At 36.7% G+C, this 22,497-nt stretch overlaps 1 protein-coding gene across 1 annotated transcript in view; it reads right to left on the bottom strand.

The window, feature by feature from the left end:
* USH2A (usherin) overlaps positions 1-22,497 on the bottom strand; it is a 773,776-nt gene that overhangs the window by 568,882 nt on the left and 182,397 nt on the right. Inside the window, exons 15-19 of the mRNA XM_060289919.1 lie at positions 16,776-16,934; positions 10,335-10,829; positions 9,036-9,305; positions 7,223-7,392; positions 2,389-2,533 (exon numbers count right to left, since the gene is read on the bottom strand). Of these exons, the coding sequence (XP_060145902.1) occupies positions 2,389-2,533; positions 7,223-7,392; positions 9,036-9,305; positions 10,335-10,829; positions 16,776-16,934 (1,239 nt within the window). The remainder of the gene's footprint in view (positions 1-2,388; positions 2,534-7,222; positions 7,393-9,035; positions 9,306-10,334; positions 10,830-16,775; positions 16,935-22,497) is intronic.

The following is a 22,497-nucleotide window of genomic DNA, read 5'->3' on the forward strand; positions in this document are numbered from 1 at the left end:
TGGCTTATCATTTTCCCCTAAAATACACAAATAAACTCTTATTTGAAAAAGTCAATTAACCTGCACATCTCATGGCTTTCGGAGACTGTGAGAGGTTTCCAAGTTCTGTTTTTCAGGGATAAAGAGGCAGGGAGAGGACTCAGAGGGCCTAGATGAGTTCTGCTCCACTCAGCTTCCAGTGGATGGAGTGGCCTTAAGCCTCCTCACCAGTGACTAGAAGAAGAGCACATAGCACTGGGGCGCAGCGAGTTCCACGGCCCAGGAACTCTTACTGCAACCAATGAGGATGACATTCACACAGATGTGATCATTGGTTCATTAAGCAGGGAAGATACCGTTCTATAGACATTTTCCCTGCCTTTCTCTTTCCATGCCCAGGGTCTGTCTAGTCTCTGGGGACTGGCATGTCTCTGTTCAGTTCTTTTAGTTTGTGTCTATGAAAAAAACAGAGTAGATCCTATCTAAAGGAGAGAGCCTGTCCTAACAGTGCTGGAAACTTGGGCATGTGAGGTGCAGCTGAGAGGTCCCTCAGTACACAGCCTGGAGGAGAGAAGACTTGGCTGGGGGTATTGTTACTGAAGATGTTATTGGAAGTGATGTCATGACGAAGGTGAATTAGAGTGAGGACAGCGCGCAAGGGAGTGGAAGGAGAATGTTCAATAGGAACCAGAGGGAGGTATCTTGGATTAGTATCGCCTTTGAAATTGCGTTTCAAAGAGGTCTCTAAACATGGTAGGATGTGCCAGAGAGGTGTAGTTCCCCCACCACTAAAGGATCAAACACAGGTTGGACAAACACTTGGAAGGAATGTTGCATAGGATATATTAATATTGGCTAGACAGTCACCCTAGATGACTTTGAAATGTTTTACAACCCTGAGAAGCTGTGATTTCAGTTCTGCTCGGTCACATCATCGGAGTCCCTTTATCCTCCCCTAGATCTCAGGCCAACCTTTGGTTGGTGTGGTTTCTGTTTCCACTTTCTCCAGCCCCCAGGACAGATTCCCCTTTTAATTTTTAACCTCTAGTCCCAAATTATGTCATTTTTTCTAAAAGAGACAGGGAGTCTTCCCCTGTTATCCACACCCTGTAACTCTCTAATAACATAGTATATAAAAATAAATAAATATTCTTATAGGAGCACGGTGTTTTTTGTTCAAGCTAGGTACTCCATAAATACTTGTACCTATAGGTTAAATATGTAAAAACGCAAAGAGTTCAGTCAGAGATAATAAAACATAATTACTTGGAACTTTGGAGTCATTCTCATTATTGAAAAAAAAAATTTTTTTTTCTTTGGCCGTGCCACGCAGCACGTGGGGATCTTAGTTCCCCAACCGGGACTGAACCCGTGCCCCTTGCATTGGGAGCACAGAGTCTTAACCACTGGACTGCCAGGGAAGTCCCCATCATTGGTGGACAATTTGAAGAAACAAAATTACTTGTTATATTTAAAGTTTGTTGTATATTGATACAAGATAATTTGAGCCAAACAAGTTTTTCCAGAATGAAAACAAAATAAAACAAGACAAAAACTATGGAATTGTATATGAAGACAGTAAGGAAGAAGGTCTAAGGAGTATTTTCATAGCTAAACATGTTTGCATGCTATCTGTCATTGCCTAGGAGTCTCTTAACCTCCTCACATCTGGACATTTCCTTAAAGAGCACCAGGAATCTAAGCCCTGTTGGATGCTGACAGAAAAACTGATTTGAAAATATCCTAAATGGTAAGTAATTGGGTTATATAGGTGTTAATACCTGTAATCAAGTTTGTGTGAACCTAATTTGTCATAAGTGAAGCAAGCAAAAAATTATACAAACTATTTCCTGGTAAGATTATACTTGATAACAAGTCGTTATTTCAATTTTATGTACTTAGGAGCTTCATATTCATAATAAAAAGATTAATAAGCACACTACTGCCTATCCAATAAAGGCAAAATATGACACCAGGGCAACCCAGTGATTTCTGGATGTCTGCTGTTAGCTCCATGGGGCAGGAGGGGATAGACCAAATCCCACACAAAAAAAGTTAGGATTGAGAGGAGGAGTATTCTGAGTCCTCAGAAGAAGCCTGCCAAACACTTCAAACAATTGTTGGGACACCTTTAGGACTTAGGGTGGTGGGAGCCCTGTAGTCACTCTGCATCTAATTATGTTTCTTATGGTGACACAGTTGCAACTCAGGAATGTTCAGGGCTCTTAAGTTTCTTTTTCTGTGTCATCTTTTTCTATGTCAAGGTCAGTAGCAATAAGGGCTAGTGAGGGAGAAGGAGAAAGCAGAAAAGACAAATATTAAGTCCAAACTAAAGAAGGTATTGAGCTTTGTAGGTGTTTTGTTTATAAATACACAATGTATTTTTCATGTCCTTTAGAACTTGCTTACCTGCTGCTAAAGTCCGTCCTCCTCCCGAAGCACTGGTTATACAACCAACTGAATTGCAGAGAGAAATAGTAAAGTTGTATATCCTATAAGGTTGTAGTCCTTTTACAATATAAGACAGTTCTTGGGATTTAGCAGTGTACAACACCTGTGAAGCAAAAAGAAATAGAAGTCAGATAATAGCTAATCAGTGTGAAAAATATTAGCTTGACAAGCAGAGTTCCAGGAATTCTGACAGAGGGAATTATTGCCAAGCACGATTAGGAAAAGGGATTATTTTTGAAGGGCCTCAACAAGCTAGGATTTAATTGATAATTGTACAATCACACTGCTTTATGAGGTAATAAGCCAGTTCCTGAGTGGATAAATGAGGAAACCGAGTTATTGCCTCATAAAGCAGCATGGTGGTGCAGTTCGTGTCACTGATGGTACAGATAAAGAATGGTGACACTGTCATTGTTATCGTGAAAAAGTCCAAATAAAACCACGGGGCTTGGCCAACATGAACCCAGTGCAGTAATGCCCACATGCTAGGAGATGGAGCTGGTACAGAAAGATGTCACTACGTTCAATCAATCCCATCATTTGTTTTTTTTTTTAAAAAAGCCACAGGAAGGAAAAGGGGAAAAAAGGAAAGATTACTGAGCACCCACATGAAGTCAATTCTCAATTATCTTTCTTGTACAACTGAGCATAAGCAGATTGATCAAACAGTTACATTTTTTTTTTGAAATCCTGTCTTTATCACACATTTTCAAATGAAAATAGCAGATTTGAGCAAAGGAGACTCTATGGTCCATAAACAAGTAATTAAACAATAAGCACTGAGAGGTTGTCCTGTCATTATAACCAGAATTGATCAAAAGCAACCATGTAAATTTGCTTAGTCTGTAGATACAAAGACCACTGGTGATTATATTCAGGAAAAAAAAGTCATTAAAATGGATAGTCTGACAGCAAGCATGAGTACAAAGCTATTTTTCTAAGGGATACTGATATACATTCATATGAAATAATCTTCCATAAATATAAATACTACAGCTAACCGTAAAGATTAATAACATTTGGAGTCAATTTCTAGATTTTGTTTTCCCTTTAGGAGTACAATAAAATTCATTTGGAATATGTGCCTGGGTACTGACTTTAAAATTTCATAAACTGAGAAGTTCTAGAAAGCAGTGTGTCTGGAATATAAATTATATTGCTTACATAACATTTTTCAGAAATAAAGGTGACTTTGGAGATTCAAAATATCTAGGAATAATTTAAAACACTGGCACCATTTTCTTGCAATTATATTTAGAAATCAGAAAAGCTTCAAACACTGAATTATTAATCCTTTTTCCAATTTTAAAATGGCTACTTAGGTTTTGAAGATATAAACTTTTTTCTTTTGTGCAATGTGATTTAAAATTTTCTAAGAAAAATAAAACTTTAAAATGAGTAAATCTTACTTAATATTGCTATAAGATTTATCTTATTTAGCACAATCTTCATGGGATTTAATGTAGATTTTTAGAAAATGAAATTGTTTCTAAGATAAAATACATTAAGGTATTTCTTATTTAATTAAAAAACTTGAATCATTTTTAAAGAAATTATTCTTTGTCTCAAGAACACATCATGAGGGAGGGGATGAACAATATGGAGGTTCCTTAAAAAACTAAAAATAGAACTACCATACGACCCAGCAATCCCACTACCAGGCATATACCCTGAGAAAACCATAATTCAAAACGAGTCATGTCCCATAATGTTCACTGCAGCACTATTTACAATAGCCAGGACATGGAAGCAACCTAAGTGTCCATCAACAGATGAATGGATAAAGAAGATGTGGCACATATATACAATGGAATATTACTCAGCCATAAAAAGAAACAAAATTGAGTTATTTGTAGTGAGGTGGATGAACCTAGAGTCTGTCATACAGAGTGAAGTAAGTCAGAAAGAGAAAAATAAATACTGTATGCTAACACATATATATGGAATCTAAAAAACAAAAAAAAATGGTCATGAAGAACCTAGGGGCAAGACGGGAATAAACACACAGACCTACTAGAGAATGGACTTGAGGACACGGGGAGGGGGAAGGGTAAGTTGGGACAAAGTGAGAGAGTGGCATGAACATATATACACTAGCAAATGTAAAATAGCTAGCTAGTGGGAAGCAGCTGCATAGCACAGGGAGATCAGCTCGGTGCTTTGTGACCAGCTAGAAGGGTGGGATAGGGAAGGCGGGAGGGAGGCAGACGCAAGAGGGAAGAGATATGGGGATATATGAATATGTATAACTGATTCCCTTTGTTATAAAGCAGAAACTAACACACCATTGTAAAGCAATTATACTCCAATAAAAAGGTTAAAAAAAAAAAGACGGAGGGGATATGGGGACATGTGTATGCATATGGCTAATACACTTTGTTGTGCAACAGAAACACAGTATTGTGAAGCAATTATACTCCATAAAGATCTATTTAAAAAAAATTTTTAAAGAACACAAAATGAATGTAATAAAGATAAAATGTAGACTAATTTTGATGAAATTTTACTTCTTCTCTACATATAGTTGTTATAAATTACATGATTTTTAAGAGACACTTAGCCTAGAGCTTGGGGCATGTAAAATCATCACTCAGATAAACTGTGTCTTTATCATGTCCATAGACTCATCTTAACAAGTCTTAAAGGATGTATCTAATTGAAAGTTTTTTGTGGGATTAATCTTTAAAGAGGTGAGAAGAACTTTGTAGGAGTTTAAAATACTACAATGATAATAGCATCACTTCTATATATGTCATCTACCACATTCTTAGGTAAAGATCCTTTAACAGTTATTTTTACAGTAGGCTTTCCCCAGAAATTTTGGCTATTTATTTACCAAGATTATAACAAGACATGCTCAGGTCAGTGTGGATACAAATTTAATTGTTGAGAACATAAAAAATTTGACTTTGCCACTTGTGATTTCACTTTCTTGAATATATGATTAGGTAGATGAATATTTGCAGGAGAGGGTATAAGAGAGACAATAAAGTGACATATCTATATTCTTATTTTAATTCAGACACAAAGAAAAGACTCTGAAACAAACAAAAGATTTATATACATAAATTTTGTCAATATAAAAATTTTCCTGTCCCACTGAATATTTTATAAAATGTAATGTAGCCATATCCCATTAATAATCACGAATAATAACAATATCTAATATTTGTCAAGCTCTTTAAGCTCTACAAAAACTGTATAGATAAGCAGGAATTGTTTTCCCATTTTACACATGAATAAAACCTGAAGCACAGAGATGTGTGATATGGCAAGTAATTGGTAAAAGCGGGATAAAAACAAGTTGATTTCTGGGATGTGTTGTATAAACTATGTTTTTTTTTTTTCTTATCTTAGTTCCTTGGAATAGAATATTATAATACAAGTGACAGCCAGAACGCATAATATGCTGTTGTAGCTGGTAATCCAAACCCACATGTCATCCACCATTCTGACACTGCTGGCTCAATCTCAACTCCTACCTATGACTCCTTGGAGGAACCTTAAGACTTGTGAGAGTAGAAAAATGTGGTTTGGTTTGCAGTTGGGTTGTCTTAGTATGTGGTTCATGAAGTCAAAAATGGGTGCTGGCTGCTCTATAGCTCCATTCAGGGATGGTCCTAAAACCCAGCAATAAAAAGAAATCCTTTCAATGGGCAAAACTTTAGGTAGTGCACCTGGTGATTTATTCTGTGTGGAAAGGGAAGGGTCCCTGAATTATATGGCTGTGGTTTGGTTGTATTGAACATGGCCATAAAAGAAAAAAAGACTAGAAAATCAGGAACTAGGATGTCTAGGGAAGAAGACTGTGGACAGGCCCATGGCACAGGGCAACAAGTAAGTGCGAAGATCTTTTCATGTCCTGTTAATGTCCTCCAAAGAGCATCTTCCTCAGAAGAGATGCTAAACAGCCAAGTATGCAGAATGACTTGTCCAGTTGACATCAGCCGGTCTTTGTCATTGGTCACTCTTATGCTGATAGAAAGGACACTGGTCACACCATAAACTGGAGGGTAACAAGAGCCTCTCATCCTCCAGGATTATTATAGATATCAAATGAATTAGTCTATGTACACAGTAAAGCCTCAGTAATCTAAACCTATGATCATTATTCTCATTACTGCTGGCTGGATATAACTCACTAGAAGGAAATATGTCACTACATATCCCAAACCTTGAACATGTTCACAACCTTTGCTATAAGCTGTGATAAACTGCATCCCTCAGAATTTATTCTTAGGAAATAGAAATATGCAAAATGTACATATAAGATGTTCTTCTCAATGTCATTTAGATTTCCAAGAGAATTAATACAATAGACGTATCAATTGATTGTGGATTGGTTGAATCATTATTGTGTACCCAGATAATATGATAGTACACAGCTACTGAATGTCAGCTTCTTGCAAGATATTTAAGGATATATGCTAAGTGGAAAAAGCAGATTTCATGAAACAAAGTTATACCAACTTTATTTCCATATACCCTTATATTAGGAAAAATGAGTGATATAAGTATTTAGAGCCTTGTATACATAAATATTATATTAAGAAACGAATGCCCCCTTTAAGGCTTGTATTGGGTTGGCCAAAAACTTCATTCGGTTTTAAGTAAAAATAAGACACATTTTTCATTTTCACCAAGAAATTTATTGAATGTATTCATTAACTGAGCAAACTTTTTGGCCAACCCAATATAAATGAAAATTCTGTCGGAATTCTGCAAATACAGAAAATGTCAATATGAAGACATAATTCAATTCTGAAAGGTCGTTAGTTGAAAATAACAATACCTGTGAAAACACCACCGGACTAGATTGTTGAGGTGATTGTTCAGAAACCATACTGACGTTATACCCCACAACTTTTCCTCTTGTCACATTATCTGCTGGCATCTCCCAGGACACATTGAGCGAGTATGGTGAGAGGGCGGAGACTGAAGGAGGGGTCATGAATACAGGCGCTGTTAACAACAACAATAACAACAGCCAAGACAATGAACGCCGTACTCACAGGTTTTCAACCTGAATCCACACATTTATCCTAGTTTCTGAAACACCTCACTCCTTACGTAATATTCTAATTTTTAAAAATCAAAGAAGATGCTGGTGTGTATAAAAGCTACTCACTCACTTATTTTTATATCTGCAAGGATGTTTCTCCACCTTCACATTACTAACAAAGATATTTTCCATTTACAAAATTAAAAAATAGGAATTTGCTTGTGTTCATAAAAGTAACTAGTAGATAGCTGGGGAGGAAACCATAGGTCTTATGACGTCTTTGAAAGGAGAAGCCACAAAAACAGAATATGTCTCAGTCCACAAAGTTTTGAACAATGCATAGCGACATATTGGATTTCTTACATAGAGAAGTAATTCACTGAGCTCCTGGGAGAATATTACTCTTCAGAAAGAGGGAAATCGAAATAACTCTTTAGAAAGAGGGAAATCGAAATAACTCTTTAGAAAGAGGGAAATCGAAATTCTAAATAACCCCAAAGAAATTCGAAAAGTTTTCAATAAATCTGGATTGAAATGTTCAGGGACATACACATATACATTCTCCTCCTGCCATCCTTGAGATCTTAATATGGATTTTAAATGTGTTAACCAAAGGTGTATTATCAAAGGACCTCATTGCACTTTCATTAGCCAGTGACCCATACGATTATGAGGGTCCAGTATTGCTGTTTCATCCATTACTTTTCATTTCTGACCTTGACTTTCCCCTTCCAGAATGCCATGGCTCATCACTTGTGCTATCATGGCCCTATTATTTGGACAAGATGGCTGGGAGTCATTAAGAGGTGCTCAAGCACAATGCACATTTTATTCATGAAATGATTCCCTTGGACATCAAACTTGAAGCTACACTTACCCTCCACAGTCCGAACAGATCCAATTTAAATCGGGATGTGGGTTTCTTTGTATATCTATAGATTCAAAGCATAACAAAAGTGTAGTTTTTTTGTCATGGGCTCATGAAATTTGAAGTGTTTATAATATAAAGAATGAGGTGGAGGATTAAAAATATCTCATTTGCCTTAGTAAAGCTATCTTAAGAAAGTTAAAACTTTTCACCATCTTTCCTTACCATATTGCCAACTGCTTATAAACACACTTGGGAATTATAGATTTTGATGTCTGGGATTATATTTTAAGGTACAATTTGGTACCTAAGCTATTTGTTTTGGAAAGAGAAAGAAAAACAAAAACAGATTTGTAAAACTGGTAACAGTTATATCTTTCACTGAACATAAATTGTACTGAATTTGGAGCAAGATGGGACATATGGCCAGCCCACTTCAGGACTGGAAACCAATTGCTATTTTTGACAAGCATTCCCAAAAGACTATAACTACAGTTAAGTCATTTTGGCGCCTTGAAGTAACAACTAAAACATTATTTTCTTCCCTAGAACTTACTGCAAGAACTTTGTGACCTTGAGTTATCTATGAAACCAATCTATGCATTCAATATTTCCTTGGTTTATGTAAATGTACAACTCTTGCTTTTCGAATGTATTTAGTGCTATTGACTTTACTTTGAGGCAATATTTTCATTCAGGAGTTTCCAAAGTAGAGTTCAAAGCATTAGTCTTCACCTGATTCTCCCGTTCTTCCTGTGGTCCAGGCAGAAGACACACTCCCAGCCATGTTCACAGCTAAGACTCTAAACTTGTACTTGGTGTACGGCTCCAAGCCAGTGACGATTGTGGTTGGTTCGGGAGGTTCTAACGCAGTTTCACTGGCTGATTCTGCAAGTGGGTAAGGACCGAGCCAGCCACTGCTCTGAAAAACTCGACTTTCTGCTGACCTGGTTTCTCCATTAGATCTCAGTCTTTCCATGTATAGTTCATATCTTATAATTATGCCTAGAAAAGTGAAACGGTGGACAAAGAGGACTTATTAGACAAATGGGCTATTTTAGGGGTGGGGTGATGTTAGGTTATGTGAAGAGTCCTGGCTTTCCTTGTTCTTCTGACTCAATTACCTGTTTATTTTCTTGGTAATCCACATGATAGGTACTTATTAAAAAAAAAAACCAAACTACAAGTTGATAGCTACATGAATGCATATTACTGAAAAGCATATTCATGGAAAATGAAAACAGTGCAAAAGTGTACAAACACAAAATAACTATAATTTATGATAGGTAAATTCAATATTTTTCAGGATGATTGGTCATAATTTATACTAAGAATGGCTATCTCTTTTCGGAAATTTGATCACTGTACCTTCAATTTGTATAGTTTCAAATTTGGGGATTTTAATTTGATTATCTGCTTAACATAAGCCTTGTTTACTTAAATATTAGAATATTACAGTTCATTTCCACCTAGTTTTATCAAGTAACTTAAAAATCCTAAGAAAAAAGCTTTTGTTATAATACGCACATGATATTAAATTACTAAAAATCTATGAAGGTGTGCTGGCCTGTATAACCAAGGGTTCAATTATATAAGCCCAAAAATTAACTTAATGGAGTCAGCTAGCCTATATACATATTTTTTTGTATTATTTCATATCTTCTTCTTGCTTAAAAGAAAATTTACTGCTTATGGGTGCCCTAACTTGTGACACAGTCAAATATAATGCATTTCCTAAGTGAGTTTCAAATTAGAAACATCATTCGTGTTATGGCAGATGTCACTAAGAGCAAAGATAATATTAGCCTTCTAGGGGGCAATTTAAATGAGTGGAATTTGTTATTAGATTAAAGAAATATACTTATTCTACTAACCAGGACAAATAGTATATCTTTAGAAATTGTTTCCCAATTACGACATCATGCAGTTATAAAACTGAAAATGGTTGTCAGAATCTTATTGCACAATTCCAAATACCCAGATTCTCCTTCATGTTTTACCCAAGAATGGGAAATCTAGGCCTTGAATTCCTACCATTTGGTTCCATCGGTGGAGCCCATTCTACGTGAAGCTCTGTGGAACTGATCTTCCGCACCTTGGGTGGACCCAGCCTTCGGGGAGGTGCCTGGGCTGTGGTCACTGTCAGAGGGGTGCTGTGTAAACAGCCCCCGCTAGTACACGCCTGTACAGCAAAACGGTATTTGGTGAATGGAACCAGATTCCAGATGGTAGCGGTGGTTTCAGGACCTTCATAGGGAACACAGGGCTGGATGCCATCTAGAGGAGCACAGGACAAAATATATTTCTCGATAGGACCAGAACGATTTGAAGGTACAGCCCAGGTAAGTGTCACAGAGTCTGAGCTAATAGGACTGATATAACTTAAGTTCAGGCTTCCCTCTGGGGTCCCTGGTTTTGTCCTGTACGTGACAGCTGCACTCCTTGTTGAACCACTCAAGCTGCTGGTCTTGAGGTAATAGGAATAGGAGGTATATGGTGACAGCGCAGTGTCTAAGAAGTACTGAATACCTGAAATTTAAAAAAAAAAAGAAAAGAGTTACATTCCACAAATTGGCAAGGAAACATTTCTAATTATTTTTCTGTTACATAACATAACTAGATTAAACTACACCAATCCACTCTTTTGAATAAAAGTATGGTTCATATTTTTAAAAACTGAGATGAAGCAAATATTGGTTACTTTTATTGTGCAGTACAATATAAGAAAAGTGCCTTTTGTAATGATGCTTATTTAGAAGCTAAAGCTTTTGTTTTGTTCTTTGTATGATATAGCGTCCTTTTTTATATGCTAGAAACCTAATGCCCAAGATGATGGTATTAGGAGGTGGGGGGACTCTGAAAAATGATGACATCATGAGGGTGGAGTCCACACATGGGATTAGTACCCTTGCAAAAGAGGGCCCAGAAAAATCCCTCATCCCTTTCACCATGTGAGGACACAGCGAGAAGCTGGCAGACTGCAACCCCGAAGAGGGCCGTCATCAGAACCCAACCGTGCTGGCGCCCTGACTTTGGACTTCTAGCCTCCAGAACATTGAGAAATGAATTTCTGTTGTTTAGAAGCGACTCAGCCTGTGGTATTTTGTTATAGCAGCCTAAACAGACTAAGACAGTGACCATCTGAGTGAAGGGTTATTTTGACATTCTGTTACATATATCACTGCAAATTCTTCATGAAAATATGTTGACTATCAGACTAGAGTCCAGTCAGGTCACAGAAAGCACAGAGTAATCTGAACAAGGAAAGCGGAATACACAGAATGATTGAGTACAAAAGGGTTGTACTTACTTAGGGGACCAGAAACCTCTAAAGAATGCAGGAAGAGAAGAGACAGAGACAGGGAAAAATCATGACCCCCAGGGCTGAAGCAGAGCACCTAGGGAAGGAACAGAACTGGACGAGATAAGACCTGGGATGAGATCAGACTTTGCTGGACGGGGTGCAACCGTGGCCCACTTGACGGTGAAGTTCGCTGAGGTTCCAGGAAGGCAGAACTCCCTTGGAATCTGGCCTCTAGCACCTCAGGTGCTCTACCACAGAACTTATAGAGAAAAAACTTACTGGCAGAGTGCCAAGGAAAGCTGCCCATGATGAGGGGCTACACCATGGAACTCACTGGAAAGCCACCGTCTGTGGTACTAGGGGAAGATGCCACCTGGGCATCAGAAGAATTTACTGGGACTGCCATGCACTGTCTTCTGGGGTGCATGTTGTAGAACTCGCTCTTATGGGGCCAGAGCTTGGGAAAGCTGCCCTTTGGGGCCCTGGGGAAAAGCTGCCCAAGGGTAGCCTGGCAGCTGTGTACGGCTGAACATCACTTGTTGAGTTATCTCCTGAGAGGGGTGCACACCAGAACCAGGAAGAGAAACCTCCATCTCCTGCAGGATCCCTCCAACACCCTCTACTGATAGAGTGCAACATCATACCGGCTAGTAAAGGAGAAATGTTTACAGGTTCCAGCTCCATTACCACAAAGAAGGCAATGAAGCCAAGGTTTGAAATGGAGAGGCAACAAATTGATAATTTGTACAAGTATACACTAAAAAATCGTTTATGAGACCATGATCTTTAGCCATATTCTTGGGAAACATTTCCCTGGGAAGCATATAAAATGACTGATGTGTTATTTATAATAGGAAATGTTTAAATAAATTAAAGTTGAATTTCTTAATGAGTTATATTAGTCTAATATTACATTAATAGGATTCTAATATTATATTAGTTATTTAAAACAATAGTGATGAAGACCATACAGCAATATGAGAAAAAATATGAAATGTAATACTGCATAGACTTGATTATTATGCAAAATAAACTGAAGTACATATTCTCCCAGAAATTTTCCAAAATGAAATTCATTTTTGCACTAGAATGCTGGAACTGTGATGCTTTAATTTTTTTTCCTTTACATTTTCTTAATTGGATATACCACTTTTATAATAAAAAGTTATACAAATTCAAATCAAAATCAGGTGTTTAGAGAAATTATTGCACAAGAATATCATGAAATTCCTCTTTAGAGATGCACTGGGTCACAATATTGGCTGACCCCAGCCCCCGTGTGTGGCATTCTCACCCACCAGAGCTACATGGAGCTGTGCAAGTTGCCTGAATTAACCTTATTTTCTCACACACACCTTCATGCCTCGTCCTGTACAATTTCTTCCATGAGAGTAATTCTTCCTCTACTGTGGTATCTGGTTAATTCACCTCACATCACCCGCTTTTGCGGAACTTTCAGTGGTTCTCAATCACTATCTCTGCCCTCACAGGCATGGTTGCTTCTTACCCCTCCTCCACTTATAGGATACTCAGAAATATTCTAAAAATATTTCTTAATACTCTTAAGTCTATTCTGGTACAATATTTAATATATTACTTTGTAATCTTGGTTTATTTATCTATATCTCTTTTCAATAATGAGAACTGTTCCTTCCATCCTTGTATTTCTAGTGGCTGGTACCGTTCCTGGTCTGCAGTGAGCAGTGAACAAAGCAGTGAACAAAGAATGAATGAATGATTCGTCATATACATATTTTTTTCTAGGAAATAGTATTAAGACCCTTATAATAAAAAACATTGATTTTCATCTATTCTGTTTTCATTCTTATCCCCTGCTTATATTTTCTGGGTGTTTTAGGTTTATTTCTCTCAGAGGTAACTGAACCATCTTACCCTTGTTACATTGATCCTTTGATGTGTATGGAATAATAAATGATAATGACATTAAAGGTAGAAATGAAATCCCAGAGTTCACTAAGATACAGTGTTGTTTAAAACTCTCATCTTAAACTATGTTAATGTCCCTAGTGACGTAAGCAATGGTCACACGTAGAAATAATCTTCCTCTAGTTTCCCTGTGAAAGCATTTCCCTGGAGTAACATTTAAGGACTATCTCCCCACTCATGGTGACCCAAAGGAGGAAAGATTTAACCGATTGTGAATTTGGGGGGAAAACAAAGCAAAGCATCCTTTTCTAATCTGTCTTCCTGCAGGAGAAAATGTATATTTTCCAATCTGGCTTCTATTAATAATGACGATGATTTTTATTTTTCATTTCCATCTTATAGATGGAATCCTTATGTCTAGTTCCCCTTTAGTTTCAAACTCAAGTAGGAAAAAATAATATGATTTACTGACCACCCCTTAAAACTTCAATACTATCAAAAGTGTGCTATTTCCTACAATAGCTGTTCTCTTCACCCCTATAACACATAAAATACCCATTGGCAGCCCTAATCGTGACTGCAGGGGAGATGGTATTAGGTGCTGATTATGTACAATCCCCACTGTGCTAACTTACACCTTTCTCTTCTACTCTTGAAAACTAATTAGGATGCAAAATGAGTGAAATGTTACCTAGGGGAACCACTGACTATACCTTAACTTCCTTTTAAAAAGTTATTTATAAACTTTAAAATTATTCCATCATTATTAGCAGGTATTACTAAGAACAAATAATTTGCAAGATCTAAAAATGAAAATACCGGTGTGTTATGATCTTAGGTTGGAAACTACTGCCCTGGAGAATCCCGCAGTGCATCAGGCCAGCTAGGAAAAGTTTTATTCTAACAAGGAATTCTATAACGGTCTCAACCAAATGGTCAAACTTGCTTGGAAGACACACTATTAATTTTCTTTGAAAAGTCCAATGATTCTCCACCTATAATTCCAAATGCTTTTATTTAACCCAAAGATTTGTGTTCATATGACTGGATATAAGTACTGTTTCCTCTTCATATTACACATGCTATCCACACACTGGAAATAGAGTAATAAACATGAGGGTATTATTAGAATGATACAAAATTCTGACAGCATTAACCAATTGTTCTTACTGTTCAAATGCCATCATGCAGATAATTTGCATATCATTAATTACAGTGATTGTCAAGAAATGCCAGAAGTGGCATTTTTTAATGAAAAATAAGGATTTAAGAAATAATACCTGTTTAATAGGATTATATAAGTTTCTGATTAGTGAACGAGCACACATTTATTGTGTAAGAAACTGTTATTTGGATTCTATATTAGTGCAATCGTGAAAAAGAGCCAGAGTGTTGTACTCACATGTAATGTTCTATAAAATAGATCACTATATGTTACTATGTAAAACATGCCTCTGGGTTGAAGGGTATAATTGAGGTTTAATCTTACTATTGAATTAACCTATATGGAAAATAGAGTGACCCTAATATACAACTTAAGAAATAATTCAACCAGTAATAGTGTCATCTTCAAAATCACTTTCAATATTTTAATAACTCTCTCTTCTTCTATCACAAAAACTTAAGTTTCAGGACACCTGGATCATGCTGACATTTGGAAGAAAGTAAACATTCTAGTAGCAGGTTTTTAGGATGCTTTGCCAACATGGCAGATGTAGACAGATGTTCCTTTCCCTTTGCAATCTGCATTATAAAGTTCAGAGCTTCCATTAACTTCAAAGAAGACTAGAGGCACTGAAGAGACATTTAGAGTTAACACAAAGTACTGAATGTAGTAACGTAAGTCATACAGAACTGGGTGCAAAATGTAACCTACTACAGTATACACAAAATAAAACTGTATGCTATGCAAAAGTTGTAACGCCAATCAATATGTCAAAACAAGGCACCTTCCTAAGCATTTGCAGAAAGATTATGGAACTTCAGTGTTTTTACATAGCTTTATATACTTTTCTAATTAATTAATCATGTTAAACTAGAATTTGGAAAACTGGGTCTTAAACAAAGAGAACAACATGGAAACCTGAATTGGAATCACTGTTTCAATGTTTCTTAAACTAATTTCTTAAACTAGTTTCTTAAACTAGCTTGTAGCTAAACATGACCAAAGCAAACATCAGAGAACACAAGGCTGGAAGAAAATTTCCAAGTTTTCCTTCTGTCTTTAGGGAAAAAGTATCTAAAACATCTGAGTAAATCTTTTCAAAGATAATGGGTCTAAATAGTTTAATTTCTACAAGCTCCTTCAAAATCTTCATAATAGTTTCATGTGCAAAGACAGTCTTCATGGTTTGTTCACATCCTTCTCTCAATTTAGTTCCATGTTGCTGGGTTTTACCTCTGTGGAAATGGCAATGTATGCATATAATTATACTATTTGCTTGAATGTTAGGACTCTGATTTCCCTTTTTGAAAAGTCCATTTTTCAACCTGAGAATTTAAAATGTGAACCCCTTATAATAGAAATATTTGATAAATGTTCTATAATCCTTATACCCAGAAAAATGATAGACCAGTTTGTTGTAAGTCTTCCAGTATTTTTATATATTTTAAATTAAAATATAATTCATAGATTATTTTAATATCTTTTAGTTACCTTAAACAGTATTTCATGGACATTTCCCATTCATTAATAACTAAACTAAGAGAGCACTTTATAGGTGACCATATTCTACAATTTACTTAATAATGCACCAGATTCTATTATGTCATGTACCATGATTTACTGAAAGTTTTTTGAATGTCTGACTTTTTCCAATATTTGCAATTACAGATAGTGCAAGTTTGGACATATTTTGTGATTTGGTGTCCCTTTATGACTATGCATTTGAGATACATTTTCTAAAGTAGGTTTGCTGAGTCAAATGGTTTGCAAAAGGTTTCTCACATATTTTAACAAGTTATCCCATGCGAAAAGTCATACCAATGAACCCTCACAGATAGCCCAGCAGTTTATGTAAGTTCTAGCTTCTCCATATCCTCATTAATCCTGGAAAGGGTAATTTGTTTCCATCTTTGAGGCTTTGATAAGCATTCACGTCTTAACAAATAATAAGCATCTCATTTTCACTGCGTTTCTCTGATTACTAGGGAGATTTGTAATTCTCCCTCTGCTGAAACACTCCATGCTAGACCACAACATGTCTCCTCAAGGTCAAAGAACTTAACTAATGTATCAGTTTTCAGAATATTATATCTTTCCATCACCAAACCTTGAAACTCACTGTATGGGTATTGATCTTCAATTGTGTAGATTTCAAAACCATCCCTGAATAAACTGTAAGTGAGCCAGTGGGCATTTGGAGAATCAGGTGGACTCCAGGAAACACTGATAGCAGAAGAATTTTGAACTTTTCCTCTGGGTGGAGGTTGCTGGGATGGAGCTAAATTACAATGGAGAGAGCATGTATCAGCAAAGGCAATCAATAAGGACACAAGTAAACTTAAGTAAGATATCCAGCAAAGAGGTCTTTCTGATTCAGGATTACTTTATCAAGAAGACATGTGGTTTACCAAGACATTAATAAACAAAGGGTATACATCATGAGTTCTCTAAAACAAAGCTTTTTATCTATAAACATAAAATACGTTTGTAGGTCAATGCAGCTGACATGAATATGGTTGGGGGAAAGAAACCACAAAAGTTTACATAAGCACTTTTTTTTATTGAAGTATAGTTGACGTACAATATTATATTCGTTTCAGGTGTATAACATAGTGATGTGATACTTGTATAGATAATGCACCATACAGAGTTATTACAGCATTATTAACTATATTCCCTGTGCTGTACACTACATCCCTGGGACTTATTTATTCTGTAACTGGAAGTTTGTACTTCTTAATCCCCTTCACCTATTTCACCCATTCCCCACCTCCCCCCTTTGGCAACCATTGTTTGTTCTCTGTATCCATGAGTTTGTTTCTGTTTTGTTCTATTTGTTCATTTTTTTTTAGATTCCACATATAAATGAAAACATACAGTATTTCTCTAACTCTCCACCTCTTTCTTTGAATTTTTCAGAGAAACTATCCAAGGATGCATAATATTTATTTTCTACTTAATTAAATTAAAAGTTGATACACATAAATTGTGTTGAAACTTGAAATAAGTCGTGTCATTTTTGGATTTTTTAAAAGGAAGTTTTCCATTCCATTAAGCACAATGTTTCATCTTGCTTCACAGAGCACAGTGTAAAAGAAAGAATAATAGCTGATGATACAAATAGCTGTGGATGCTAAGGATGTTAAATAGCCTAAATATTAGCAAGAAACAAATTAAATGTATTACATGAACACCAAGCACCTGTTAGAGTTGCTATGATTGTTTATAACACCTGTTAAAAATGCTGTGATTGTAACATAGAAAACAAACTTATGGTTACCAAAGGGGAAATCAGTGGGGGTGGGGGGGAGGGGGGAGAAGGGTTAAATTAGGGGTTTGGGATTAAAAGATACACACTACTATACATAAAATAGATAAACAACAAGACCTACTGTTTAGCACCGGGAATTATATTCAATATCTTGTAATAATCTCTAATGGAAAAAAATCTGAAAAAGAATATATATAAATATATGTATATAACTGAAGCACTGTGCTGTACACCTGATACTAACAAAACCCTGTAAATCAACTATACTTCAATTTAAAAAGTGCTGCGATTCAGATGTAGAGAACAAACATATGGACACCAAGGGGGGAAAGCAGGGCAGAGGGGGTGAATTGGGAGATTAAGATTGACATATATATACTAATATATACAAAATAGGTAACTAATAAGAACCTGCTGTATAGCACAAAAAAATATAATAAAATAAAAAATGCTGTGATTGTTAGAGATAATATGTTTTCTTCCATCAGGCACATAAGAGCATTCACCTCACTATTTTAGTGATATTTTTATAGTATAAATATATACTATGAACACATTGTTTCTTATCACTATATTTTTCATAGTCTCCCTATTTTGGAGAATCAGTCTACATTGTTTTCCCCAGAAGATATAAAGGTAAAGGAGAAAAACAATGTCTAACTATATTTTAAGGGCAATCAACCACCAGTTTATTTACCCGCCTCTGGTTTAAGATGCATAACCCTTCACCCATTTAGAGAAGCATAATGTAATCGGACTTTCTCATTGAATAAAATGACAAAGGCACAGTTTGCTGTGTTAACTTATTTTGTAAACCATTAATCTTTCTGTTGAGAAAAAATTTTAAATCATGAATCGATCATGAATCGATCAATTATCAATATTATTATATGAAATATCTGCAGTCACTAGGTGACAGTCAACGTTTCAGAAGAAAAGAAAATGCACACTCAAGTGATTTAACAAAGAGCTTAATAAAGAAACTCTTTTCAAAAGGGTGGGCGGAATGTAAAGGAATCCAAAGACATGGAGCAGTACTCTGGGGTATGGTAATAGCAGAGCTCTTTTACTACTCCTGTCACGGGTCAAGACCAATCCCAGGCTCAGTGATTCACTAGAAATTCATTCACTCATCATATAGTCCTACTCATGGGTAAGGTTTATTACCGCAAAAGGATAGAGTACAATCAAAAAAGGGAAAAGGTACATGGGTAAAGTCTGGGGGAAACCAGGCACAAGCTTCAAGTTACAGAGGATGGGCTTAATTTCCCTAGCAACATATAAAAACACACGTGAAATGTTGCCAGCCAGAGACGTTCATTAGAAACTCAGTGCCCAGTGTCTATACTGGGGACTGTGCATGTAGACAGTCTCTGCCTGGCACACACCAAAATTCCAAACTCCTAGAAAGAAAGCAGGTGTTAAGCACTGTATGGTCAGGCCACTCAAGAGGGCTGTCCTCTTGCTCTCTGTACATCCTCTGTTCAACCAGTGCCTGCTTCACCTACATCCTACTCAGAGGACTGACCTTCCTACATACTTGCCCCAGGTCCCAGCTAATGACTGTTCTTATCAGAGGCAGTGAAGGGCGTGGTCCACTGCTGGTTTCCTTGGTAACCGAAAAGCCAGCCAGAAGTAATTACCTATAACTGGTAATCCCTCCCTTCACCCCCCAGTGAAGCCTACAGCCATGTCCTGCCTGCTCTCCCCTGCATACGGTGGGGTGTCACTCCAGGACCTTGCTTCAGACATGTAAGCTTCCCCATCCATTAAATCATTCATGTCTCTGTCATTGACTCCAGACTCCTTCTTTGGTCTCAAAACTGGGGAAATGGAGGCCAGTATTTCCTATGGGTTGCAGCCCAACAAGCATAAACCATGTAATCTGCACAAAATTTAAGGGACAGTGAGCCCTTCTTAAAAATTCTGAGGATGGTGGGAGCCATCACACAGTCCAAATCCCAGATGCCAGCCAAAGGCCAACTTTGCAAGCAGGTCTTTCTAAAGACAAGCATTCAGGCCTGCTATGTTAAGTTTTTCTCACACATTATCCCTAGCTTGAAGGGGCACAGCACTCAGAGACAGAAAGGGATGTGTGAAGAGCATCATCTGACCACTCAATGAAGGACAGAGCCAACTCAAGGCCAGTCTTACACTGAGACAGGGAGCTGGGGATTAAATGTTCTGACTTCCCTTTCTGCCAGCCCTCCTCCAGATGACTAGAAGGTTCCTACTTGTAGCTGAAGCCAACCGAGAGTCAGGGGGCAAGAGAGCCTGCTGACATAGAACATACAGAATCTTGGGGAACAGAGCAGAGTGAGAAGTATGGAGTAGTAACGTGAAGTTATCCTAACACACCAGGCAAAGACTTTCAACTAAGAGCTATTACTAATTCATCAGTACTCATGAATGATCTACTCCATTTGAAAGACATGAGATAATCCAACAATAGCATTTTAAGAAAGTATATCAAGAGCACTGAATTTGAAATACATAAAATTCCGTATCTTATGCATAGGCTTCCTAAAGACAATGTCTCTAAACCTATGGTAGATAATATTAATGTCACATTTTTCAAGAAAAATATTCAACCTAGATACATTCTCACTCTTCCCCTTTATCTTTTTTTTGGAGGGGATTTTCATCACTATGTTAAAATTCTAACTGTCCATATGCCTATTTAGATATAGGATAGTGAGTAATAACAATCTCAAAATGACACATGAAGAGAGAATTATTTCCAAACAGCACCTTATATTTTTGAATTCAATGATTTGCCATATTTTGCTATGGTCACTTTGGTTGGTTGAATACTGACAGTACATTTGATCTTTCAGTGGATTTTAATTTAGGGCTCTAAATCCTGTTATTCTTAGTGGAACTTCAAAGACTCATAAACTGTCTCATCTACAGCACTCTCAAAGAGCCTCGTAATCCATGGCAATTTAATGTTTTTCAGTGAATATTAGTGATTACATCTAAAACTCCGCATGCTCTCAGGAACACAATAGATTTCAGAGTTAGAGCAATCAAAACTGACCATTAAACTATTTTCTAAGACGGCAAAATACTTTTGGGATGATTGAAAGAGAGACAGATGTTTCAGTCCCATGTCAAAGGATGTAGAAAATGATTTGCATTACGTGAAAATTTCCTTGACAACAAACACAATCATACACATATATACACACATAGGCTCTTTCAAATGTTTAAAGTTGATTACTTTTTATGACCATCTCTAACCACAATCTTGTCTGACTTCACAGTGTGAATGAATAGTGCTTGTTTGACATTTAATGAGAATTTTCAAAGACCTGAAGGTTTAGATAGTTCAGTACCACTCTAAGAATAAATATTTTGAAACCCTGGGCATGAGATAACTTGAATCCACTTTTTTGTGCTGAAAGTAGGATTCTGAGAAAATGATCATACACTCATTAATCAAAATTGCCAAGAATGGTCTTTGTATAAGGCTCTCTTTTAAGGAAGGAAAGTATAATATTGTGACTACATCCATCAGTTTGGGATTACATCCCAGCTTGGGAACTTTGGTAATTGTAAGATTGCAGTCAAATTTCAGTTGGATGCTCTGACCCTTTTCTTATTTATAGTAAGAAGATGATAATGTCTACCTCTGAAAGCCAAAGCAACTATTATGTGTTCTAAAAATTAAAGAAAAATATGATAATTTTGTTTCAACAAAAAGGGAATTTCAACAGAGAAAGAGAATGTATAAAAACACCAAAACCAGAGTTGAACAGTATAATAACTAAAATGGAAACTTCTCTAGAGAGGGCTCAATGGCAGATTTGAAATGAAAGAAGAATCAGTAAACTTGTTATAAAGCAACAGATGGAACTTAAATATACAACAATATGATTTATCTAATCCAAAGAACAGAGAAAAAAATTTAACAAAAGTGAAAACAGCCTCAGAGATCTGTGAGTAAATGTCATATGTATAATGTGTCAACATACATGCAATGGGAAGCACAAAGGAGAGAAAAGACAGAGAAAGGAGAAAAAAATATTTGAAGAAATATTGGCTCAAACTGTCCAAATTCAATGTAAAACACTTATCTCCAATTCCAAAAAGCATAATGAATTCAAGTAGGATACACACAAAGTGATTCAGACCTAGACATAGTGTAGTCAAACTGGTGAAAGAAAAAGACAAACTCTTGAAAGCAGTAAGAGAAAAAACAACTCATAACACAGTTGAAGGGAAATACAATTAAAGGTTTACAGAAACAAAGGAGGCCAGAAAGTAGTAGAATGACATATTTAAAGTCCCCAAAAGAAAAAAGAATAGTTGGTACCAAGAACTCTATATCTAGAAAAAATTACTCATCAAAAGTAAAAGTTAGGGGCTTCCTGGTGGCGCAGTGGTTGAGAGTCCGCCTGCCGATGCAGGGAACACGGGTTCGTGCCCCAGTCCGGGAAGATCCCACATGCCACGGAGTGGCTGGGCCCGTGAGCCATGGCCGCTGAGCCTGTGCATCCGGAGCCTGTGCTCCGCAACGGGAGAGGCCACAACAGTGAGAGGCCCGCGTACCGCAAAAAAAAAAAAA

This window comes from Globicephala melas, chromosome 1, assembly GCF_963455315.2.
Source record: "Globicephala melas chromosome 1, mGloMel1.2, whole genome shotgun sequence".
NCBI classification, from domain to species: domain Eukaryota; kingdom Metazoa; phylum Chordata; class Mammalia; order Artiodactyla; family Delphinidae; genus Globicephala; species Globicephala melas.